The sequence below is a fragment of the Taudactylus pleione genome, unplaced genomic scaffold (genome assembly GCF_031769625.1).
Source record: "Taudactylus pleione unplaced genomic scaffold, aTauple2 ptg000016l, whole genome shotgun sequence".
Classification (NCBI taxonomy): Eukaryota; Metazoa; Chordata; class Amphibia; order Anura; family Myobatrachidae; genus Taudactylus; species Taudactylus pleione.
In genome coordinates, this window is record NW_028284418.1 from 41,232,789 (window position 1) to 41,243,245 (window position 10,457).

The 10,457-nt window shown below is 42.1% G+C and overlaps 1 protein-coding gene across 2 annotated transcripts in view; it reads right to left on the bottom strand.

The window, feature by feature from the left end:
* DNAJB12 (DnaJ heat shock protein family (Hsp40) member B12) overlaps window positions 1-5,196 on the bottom strand; it is a 76,317-nt gene extending 71,121 nt beyond the window's left edge. The window contains exon 1 of one of the 2 annotated variants that reach the window (XM_088475734.1): window positions 5,001-5,196. In XM_088475734.1, the coding sequence (XP_088331860.1) occupies window positions 5,001-5,133 (133 nt within the window). In that variant the 5' untranslated portion in view covers window positions 5,134-5,196. Of the gene's footprint in view, window positions 1-4,809; window positions 4,893-5,000 lie in introns of those variants that run through there. The other variant, XM_088475733.1, reaches the window with a different exon arrangement.
* Window positions 5,197-10,457: the final 5,261 nt, after the last annotated feature.

Genomic DNA, 10,457 nt, shown 5'->3' on the forward strand with positions numbered 1-10,457 from the left:
CCTGCGGATAAGTGCGGTTTTATGCCGAACTTACAGTAACACTGGACTTGAGGATTTTTATTTGCAGCCCCCATAGGGCTGCAAGTACAAATGTGGGAGTCTGGTATGATTCCGGGCCGTGAGGGGCACGAGTCGCGTTTCTGGCAATGGCGTGGAAACGCTGTTGCAAGGTCAAATCACACTCTTCAGGGGTAAATTAATCGACCCCAATGTTTTGATGTGGCAGGAACAATTTAATTATTAGTCCTGCAATCAGTTCATTGCAATCAAAAATGAGGGATGTTAAATCTTATTCCAGACGTGATGCCAATCACAGGACTATAATTGACAATGTGTGAGGAAACTCGCATATAACGAGTCAAAGTTTGTAAACCTCTAAATCACACATAAATTGCATGGCCTATATTACTTTAAGCTTAGAAGAAATAGTAAATTGTATTTAAAAAAAAATATAAAAGTTGCCAGATATGTAAAGAAACCAGGTAGCATTACCATTGCTCTACTGAGCACACAAGGAATCACAGAGCGAGGCCTTGATACAACCTATGATATTACCATAATCTCTACCAGTATCTTTATCTCTCAACTGAATGAACTGTATCCTGGAATATTGTAAGGAACTCAAATTGATTGTCTGATCCATTTACATGGCCATGAGACGCTAGGAATTGGACCTGACCAGCAATGTCACATCAAAGTGCATTCCATGAAAATCTCCCCTGTACATAGGGCTGACTGGACCGAGAGTTACTGACCATGCACAGAGCAGTCAAATACCAATAACAATGCAGTCCCTGCAGTCATTGCAATAACAATGCAGCTCTTCACCCAGTCAAGGCTCCAACACCAAGAATGCGTGTGCCAATTTGAACCCTGGTACTTTATCTTTTGCAGAGATGTCTACCCTTTTGAAATATGCTAGTAAATCGGTAGGCTGTGTGTTTTATGCAAAAGGTACATTTTGTTTGGGAACAGTGTAATGTCCCTATCCTAACGCCACGAGTCAGGAGATGTGATGAGGACAAGCACGCATCTTATTTAGTAATCTCATTAGAAATCACTTATGTTCAAAATAGCCACTGATTCAGTATGCGAAATACTTTAACCAAACTAATGGGGAGATTCAATGCAGCATGAATTGAATAGCGTCGGGAGGGAGCTCCTGGAGCTATTCAATTAACCGCGCTGTTTAGTCCGACTAATGATTTCTCCTCGCACTCTCTTGAGTGTGCGAGGATAAATCCAGCTAAATTGTCGGCAGCGAGGCTGTTTGCCGGCCTAGCACGGCGCGCCAACAGCCTCGAGGCTGGCAATTTAGTTGGAGAATGCCGATTCTTGCGACTAAAACACCCTGCTTCAGTCGTGAAAACCGGAGACACCTTTGCCTGTTTGGGACGCGAATTTGTGCGTCCCCGCATTTCGCCCTAATCAATTGCAGAACATGCGAAAACGCAAATAAGCGAATGCATAACAGGCGGAAAGTACTGAATACATTGGGGGAATCAGTCTGTACCCCAAAATAAGATGCACTGACACTGCAAATCATTACAGATGTGTACTATTAGCCCTAATAAAGTACTTTGTATCCTTAATTTGTGTTAAAAGCTTTCTTGGAGCATATTTGTAAAAGTGGTGTAGAATGATAGAATACAGTATTTTTGGGTGAAAATAAATAGTGCAGTCAAATTTGGGGTACTTGAAAATGGGTCCTAGCATATTTTTGAGTCTCTAAAGTGCACTTTAAAAAAAAAAGTGAAAAATCCAACTGCAACCCTAAAAACACCTGCCCCATCCATACAGTCCCCCAAGAAACCTATTTCGTTAGTGTTTATCCTTGTCCCCCCACTTTTTTCATTTTCGCCCCAAAAATGACATGTCTTTTTTTGGGTGTTCTGAGGTAATTTTTTGGCTGATTTGTCCTTTGGGGGGTGTCCAAAGGGTTCTAAATCAATTCCCCACATTTGCACCCCAAACTAGAGATTTTGCACTTTTTTCCGCCTGCCATTCATTGGAGAAACTTTTCCGCCTGTTACAGTGCATTGAGTTTCCGCGTAGGCGAAAAACGTCCTGGAATTGAATATGGAGGTAAGCCAGTAACAGGCGAAAAGCGGCAATAGGTGAAACTTTTTCGACGATTACGGATTTTCGCGTCTAATTGAATTCGGCCCTTAAGTGCTTATCCCTGAAATATTTTGTGACGCAAAACTAATTATAAAAGAATATGGATCGTTACATCAAAATGATTCTTGGAATGTAATGGCATGGTTTGGTAGATTACATTTTCAAATATTAAACAGTATTGCGATTTTTGATGTGTTATCGTAGGATTATATATACTTACAGTTTTCTTAATATGTTGCTTAGATATGATCACTGATAAAATCAATCACCGGGATGTACATTTGACACCTTATGCTAACAAAACCGAAAAGCTAGGATATGCCTAACGAGGCAGGAGAAAGGCTACATGAAAGTGAAAAGTATAAAATCGCAAACATGGAATATACTTCAACGTAACCCTTACAGTTTAGCACAATACTTTTACTATTATAATAGAGAGTTGAATAATTATATTGGAATAGAGTTAAGGCCCCCATACACCAGGCGACGTATTGTCCGATCCATTGATGTTCCGCGATCCAACGGAGGATCGGTGAAATTCTCAATGTTAAATTTCACCGATTTGCAAATCACGATCATATTTTGTGGGTGATCGACAAATCAGTAAAATCCAACTTGTTGGATTTCACCGATCCAGAGTTGCAGAATGCCAGCGATCCGTTGCTAGTGTATGGGACCCTTTAGTTTTAACTGCTGGACATGTTATTTTCCTTCTTATAATATCTAGCTAATAGCTGCACTTACTAAGGTTATGATGCACTCTGTATGAGTTATAGCACTTAGATCTACAAAGCTGCTGAAAGGTATATGAAGCCCTGTTTGTTGATTGTCAGGGTAAAGCTATCTAAACGTCGTGGGGACACTGTGACAAGTTATTTGCTCCTATTAAACAAATTGCTAATAGTTCCGCATTTTCTTTTCAATATTTACACAATAGAAAAAAAAAAACCCTCTTGTACTTTTAATGTCTCACCATTGCACAACCAGATTATCCACTTGGTGTCAGACTTTATAGAATACTGTTAAATATATTGACCCACCACTGGGTTTATTAGTGTGTGTGTATATAGGGGGGTATTTATCAAAGCTGGGAGAGAGATAAAATTGTGAGAGATGAAATACTAACCAATCAACTTCCAATTTACATCTTGCAGGCTGTGTTTATAAAATGATAGTTATGAGCTGATTGGCTGGTCATTTATTTTTCACAATTTTATCTCTCTCCTAGCTTTGATAAATACCCCATATACTGAACTAAACAATCACACAGATCACAAGTAAACAGAGCTAAGAGGCTATGATATAGTCACTGCTATACTATATATACATAGCATGTCACTTATCAAACAAAATGATAGCACACTTGACAGTAATATAGATTGTGCGACTCCATACATCAGACCCTGGTTACAGTCACATGTGCACTGTAAACAGCGCTTTTTCAGATACTAAACTAGCACTCATATTGTTCTACCCTGAACCACTGAATAGGGTACACTCATCCCATCACATCAACATCTCAGTATGACAGGAGAGCGTTATCCATTGCCTTCCATATGTCAACATTGAGCAATTTAAGCGCTATGACTTCCATCACAGTTCTTGCTCGAAAAGTGCTAAGAGTTCAAGGCTCCACCTGAATGAGACAAAAAAACTAGCTTATACCCATTTTCCACCAAAAACCCAGGTCAGATCCCGTTTACACTGCACCTCCGATCTTGGTTTTTCCCAGGTCAGCCTCATTCACGCTGAAACCGGATCTGCCCTGCTAAACTTGTGAGGTCATAAAAAGTGGGAGGTGACTGCTCCACAACCACCAATCAGCTCATTTTAGGCATGACCCAGTTTGGATAACCCAGGTCACGCCACGGTTTACACTGCACCATTATCAGCGTCCATTCTGGTTCCGATCCTGGGTTGGATCTACGGGTCACTTGACCTGGGTTATTTTTAAGGGACCCTTTTCCACTGAGCCACGAATTACAGCAAACAGCTAGGGTCCCAGCTGGCAGACAGAAACATTTCACAAGATTCTACTTGTTATGGTGACTTACAATTAGTGTAAATTACGTAAGGCCTCTCAAAGCAATCAGCATACTTGCTGCCAGTGACCCAACGTGAATTAAAGCACCGTTTTCAAACCCTCCAACGTGACCCCTTCCAGCAGGTACAAAATGCTCTAGTTTTGGACTTCCAACCTAATTTATGATTGTAGTCACCTTTGTTTAACTAGTTCATTGATGAGAAAAAGTGTTTAAACACAGGTGGGTGCAATCATAAATTAAGAGGGAAGACCAGGAGCAGAGCATTTTGTACCTGATGGAAGGGGTCATGTTGGAGGGTCTGCATTTTATACTACAATAGGTTATTTATCCATGTTAGCCAACAATGGTTGCCACAACGTTGCAGGTCCTTGTGGTGGATGAAGCCATCCTAAACAAGGACTAGTTATAGGTAACAATATCACATAGCACACTGCCTGGGCCTGTTACACACAATCATAGGCTGGTCATTTGCGGGCCACTGCTGCTTTAGGCTGACTGTACTGCTTGGCCGCGGTGCACTGTGGGAGATGCAGTCCGCTCCCATCTCGGATCAATATGTATGTCATATAACTACAGGGGAGGGGTTGGAATACTGCATGAAGGGTGTCTGGTTTTGTATTCTGGTAACACACAGACCGCTAACCTGCCGCACCCCTGCTACACCTAATATTTACACAGCTTTCCGTTATCCAGGAAAACGACATCTCCCAGAAGCCTTTTCGAATCTTATCCTCTAGACGCATGCGCAGCCGCCAGATGTGACGCAACAGCTTCCCCAGAGCCAGCTCCCCGCCCCCACCTGCCGATCCTCCGGTTACCGTCCATAGCCCTTACCTCGAGCTCGATCCGTGGGGAACAACTTCTGAGCCTTCTCCAGGAAGCGTAGGGCCTTGTCCGGGTTCTGGCTTTTGATGGCGCTCACGGCAATGCCTATACAGCGCTCCGCCTCGTCCCGGTTTGATTCCATTGCGGAATCACTGCAAATAGAAACTGGTAGGCGGCGCTCTCCCCTGGCGCTGGGTGATGACGTCACACCTCCTTGCTACTGTCAGCCAATGACAGCAGCGTATGCAACCTGTTAGCCTTGCTCTGTGACCTAATAATCTGCTTCTGCTTTTCCCATCTATGTGATAAATGCCTTAAGTGTTGTTAAGGATTTTTTTTTGCCAACTAATTAAGCACAATATATTGCATTTGGAAAGCAAGTGGGAAAATAGAGGCAGGCTAGTATCACTGTGACAAGTAATGTACAGTCTCAGCCTCCACTGCAGGGATCATTTTGTTCATATACGGTAGTATGTTAATGCAATTGCCTCAGCATGGAAAGCTTATTTGTATGTGTTGGCTGTGACAGAAATTGAAAAATAAATAAAACAACAGATTTAGGCATGACCACATACAAAATGCATTATTGTGCAGTAGAACAATGCAAATTAGTTTTCTAATATATACCCCCCACACACACAAAATGTTTTATTTAAAGTTTGACACATTTGCATCCAAAATACAGGCATAATATTGGTTCAGCAAAAAAAAAATTATATATATTTTGAATTGCACATATTTTATGATACGCGTGATTCAAAGCCAGCACATAAAAGCACAAATATACACTTTAGTCATGTAATGATGCAACAATATACTGTAAATACTATTCAAATTGATGGTGAATGGTGTTTTACTGTACTGTTAAAAAAAAAAAAAAAAAATGTTCCAAGCAACATTGTATACAGCCTTGGCCAGACCAAGAAATTGGATAGTCGCAGGAGTCTAACTGCAATGAACTACATTCATAAAAAAAAGTATAACAATATAGCTTATTGCGGTGATATCCCATGTGGGGTCTAACCTTACTAATCCATCAGAGAGGCTTACACTTTGACCAATCACACTTAAGCTCCTATGCATTTATTAATGACAGGCCTCTCAGCGACTCCACACGAAATAAGTCACCATATATTCAATGTCATTTTATTTCATCCCATTGTATTAAAAGACGTATATGCCAAGTTTTCCGAGGCTTGTTCCCGATAGGCAATGTCATCTATAGATGGCGTTGCCTATAGGCTTCTTATTGGAGACTTCCGCGCAAGGAATCCATTAGTATCCCTCAGGGCTCCCTACACTGCAAAGGACAGCTCTTATCGGAAAAGCTGTCCTTTGCTTAAATGTGCATGCATACGGCGTTACTAAACGCCACAATGCATGCGATCAGTGGCATCCAAAGTACGATGCTTGATTCATCCCACCCCTGAAGATAAAAGAGGATCCCATCTATGTAGTTAGGTGAATAATACATTGGTTAAAGAAGGATATGGGGGAGTAATTATTTAAATAAAAACATAATTTCAGTTTTTTTATGTAGAGTGCTGGCACTTCTTGTTCTCCAAATATCAGCATGCTCTAACAGCCACTACTACTTGTAGTTCTACAATAGTATAATGCTCGATATACATGGCGATATGTTGCTCGTTTTACCAACAAAAGATATATTGCGAGTGCATCGGTGGGTGTGTACACCTGAGATATTCTCTGAACGACATCGTTCACAGACATATCAGGTCGGCCCTGCAGCTCAGCCAATGCCGATTTCTGGCTGTGTGTATGAGCGACCCGCCGGCTGTCTGTACACTTGCTGCAGAGGACCGCCGACACTGACATCTCAACTGGGCGTGCAAATTTAAATACCCACACAGTAGTGATGTCAGCCCAGACACATGGATTGGTGTTTACACGATCCATTGTCAAAGTGTGTACCCAGCTTTACATACAAAAATGCTCTAAAGTCGGGTACACACTAGACGATATGACGTCTGATCCGGATAAGCCGCCTGACAGGCATATCTATGGCTGTGTCCACCTCTAACCAGGGTGCTATCTGGGGGACCACCAGGACTGTTGTCCCGGGCCCGGAGAGAGAGGGGGGCCCAGGTGGAAGTAGTGCGGATTTGCTCCTGCAACCAGGGAGAAACAGCCCCGGCAGTATTTCAAATACGACACCATCTTGCGGAACAGCAGCAGGAACAGCTAATCTTTATTTGGGGTTACTCACAATCACCTTAATTGCTGGGAAATAATTACATACAACTAATACTGCTGCTGTATGTAGTTGTGTCACACTTGCCCCACTCACTGTTGACTGGCCACCTGGAGCTGCCTTAGGTGCCCATAGGCATTCTAAAGTCATTCAACAATACCAAAGTTCAAAAGTACTTTTATTGTACACAAACACTAGAAATATTCTCATCCTTGAGTTCCCCCTCTCTTTTATCACTTACCTGGCCTGACCAAACCAGGCTGTTACCCTGTACAACCAATATATTGCATCCAACCTTCACTCATCCACCTCTGCCTCTGGGAGACTGAACCCCAACTCTTGTACTGCAAACTGACCAGATTCTTCCACTGCTGGGTGTCTGTGAAGGACTTAGCGATATTTTGCTGACTTTCTTCACTTCTTCTTATAGTTCTGCCCTCACCCTAGCTAAACAGTTCCTCTTGAAAGCCATAATTTCCTCCTAATCTTTCAATCTCTGGTGGCTTTTTTCCACCTTCAACTCCCTTATCTGTCTCACTACACCTCCTCTATCTACCTCCTCACATCCAAAATAGAATCCATCAGGCAGGAAATCTCCTGCCAGGACCCCACTCCCCTTTCTTTCCTTCCAACCTCCCTTCCTTGTGCTCCTTCCTAAGTAGGAAATGCAGTCTCTTCCCCCTGCTTGTCCCCCCTCTACCTGCTCTCTTAATCCAAATTCCTCCCACTTCCGACTGCCTACAGCTCGCCCAAGTTTACAACCATTCCCTCTCCTCTGGCATTTTCCTCTCCTCCGTTAAACATACCCTCATGTCCCCATCCTCAAAAACCCTCTCTCGATCTCACCTCTCTACGAAACATCCTTCTAATCTCTTTCCTTCCCTTTGCCACTAAACTCTTGAGAGGTTTACACTTGCCCCTCCACTTTTCTCTTAGCCAGCTCCTTCCTAGTCCCCCTCCACTTCCACTTTTGTCTCCTCCACTCTATTCAACCACCCTGATTCTAGTCACCAATGATTTCCTCTCTGCTAAAGTCATGGGTCACTTCTCTGTCCTCATCCTTCTTGACCTCTACAAAACCTTTGACACAGTTGACAATACACTTCTTTTCCACTCTCTTTACTTATTCGGTCTTATGCTGCATACACACGGTCAGATTTTGTTTCAGATATCAACAATAACGATTGTAAAAATCATTCATATCTTTGACATGTAGGGCATGCATCGATGAACGATGTGCGTTCCCGTGTGTCAGATAACGATCTCTGACATCGACTGTGTTTGCAGTCAGATTTTGACGATTTCATTAATTTTAATACTGTCAGAAATCGTTCATGAAATCGTTCAAATCATTGTAAATATCGTTCAATCGCTCATCAAATCTGACCGTGTGTATGCACCATTAGTTACTGGGTCGTCTCTTGGTTATCTTCCTATATTTCTGATCTTTCTCTGTCACAACTGCACCATCCCTCCTCCTTCTCCTGCACCCCCCTATAGAAGAACATCAAAGCTCAGTCCTGAAGTTACTTCACAATCATTTGAAATGTAAAGGATTTCCTGTCTGTGATCACAGCCATTTCTAAGCAACATACTCCTTAGTATTATCATAACCTGGTGAAAATTAGGTCCAATCTCTACATGGATAAATTCATGGCTCCGCAACCCACCCCCAAGGCAAATCGAGCCAGGGGTAGTAACAAACGTACAGATCAACCTACAGACTCTGTGGAAAACATGCCACATACACATAGTTCTGAATCCGCTACTACCCATAACACAATAGGCCCGGTTCCTGCTCCTCTCTCATATGCAGAGATAGTTAGAGCCATTAAAGAAACAGTGGAACCACTACTGCAAAATCAAGCGGATAAATTCATGGGAGCACTGGCGAATATTAAGACACAAATGTCTTCTATCTCACAACAAGTGCATGAGAATGAAAATAGGATCGGAGTCAACTTTCATGATCTTTCGGAAATAAAACAACAAGTTGCTATCATGTCGACCACTCAACAACAATTACTATCCAAGGTAGACGATCTGGAAAATAGGTCCAGACGCAACAACCTGCGACTTCTGGGTCTTAAGGAAACGATTAAAGGCACTGATCTCACTAAATTTCTTCAAACCGATCTCCCTGAGCTACTCGGCATCTCGGCTGAACTGAAAAATTTTGAGATAGAACGAGCACATAGATTAGGTCCCTTTCGAGATTTTAACACCACACGCCCTAGAGCTGTTATCTTCAAGTGCTTAAATTTTCGTCACAAGGATCTTATATGGTCAACTGCTCGACAGAAGGGCCCTCTTCAGTGGGATGGCCAACGTATCCTCTTGTTCCAAGACTACTCCGCGGAGGTTGCCAGAGCACGCAGAAATATGTCCCCTGTCTGTTCTCAGCTCATCCAATCAGGGACTCGCTTCGCTCTCCTTTTCCCAGCTAGACTTCGCATTTTCTCATCCCAAGGCCCTAAAGATTTCACAGAGGCTGCTGACGCCCAAGCTTTCCTTAACGAAGAAAAAAAGAGTCCTCAGATCCCTCCACGATGGATCATACTGACTGATTCAGGGAAGGTGTCCCATACCTATTTTGATGCTTTTATCACGTTTTACCTTACTCTTCAAAATATGTTTATAGTCCGATTTAGGATTATACTTATATATATATTTGTGATGTTGCTTTACAGTTATTATTAATATTACTGTTTTTTTTTTTTTTCAATAGGCTGAGATCAGTGACCATAGTTTTGGTTATATGTTTGCATTTGACTTGCAATCTTTGCACATATGTGTTTATTTTTATTTTCTTTTTACGTCTATGTCTATCTGTCTATTTGTTTTTTTACATTGTATGAATCACGAAGCTCATGACCTTTATAGCTTATTTATGATTCACACTAGGGCCGACATTCATATTATCATGAACCTGCTTAGTTCCAACCGGTATTATGGGGAGTACATTAACATTTATACTACACTTTTTTACTATTTGCATTATCTAATTTCCGCATCCTGCGATGCCTTCCCACCTTAGGTTTTGCACCTGGAACGTCAGGGGGATTCACTCACCAGTGAAAAGAAAGCGCATACTGACATATCTTAATAAGCTTAAATCCGATATCACTTATTTGCAGGAGACTCATTTAACTCCCACAGAACACGCCAAGCTAAACACACTACACCACCAGGTATTGGCGTCATCATCATATGGTTCGAAATCACGTGGAGTTGTAATCCTAATACGCAAGGGT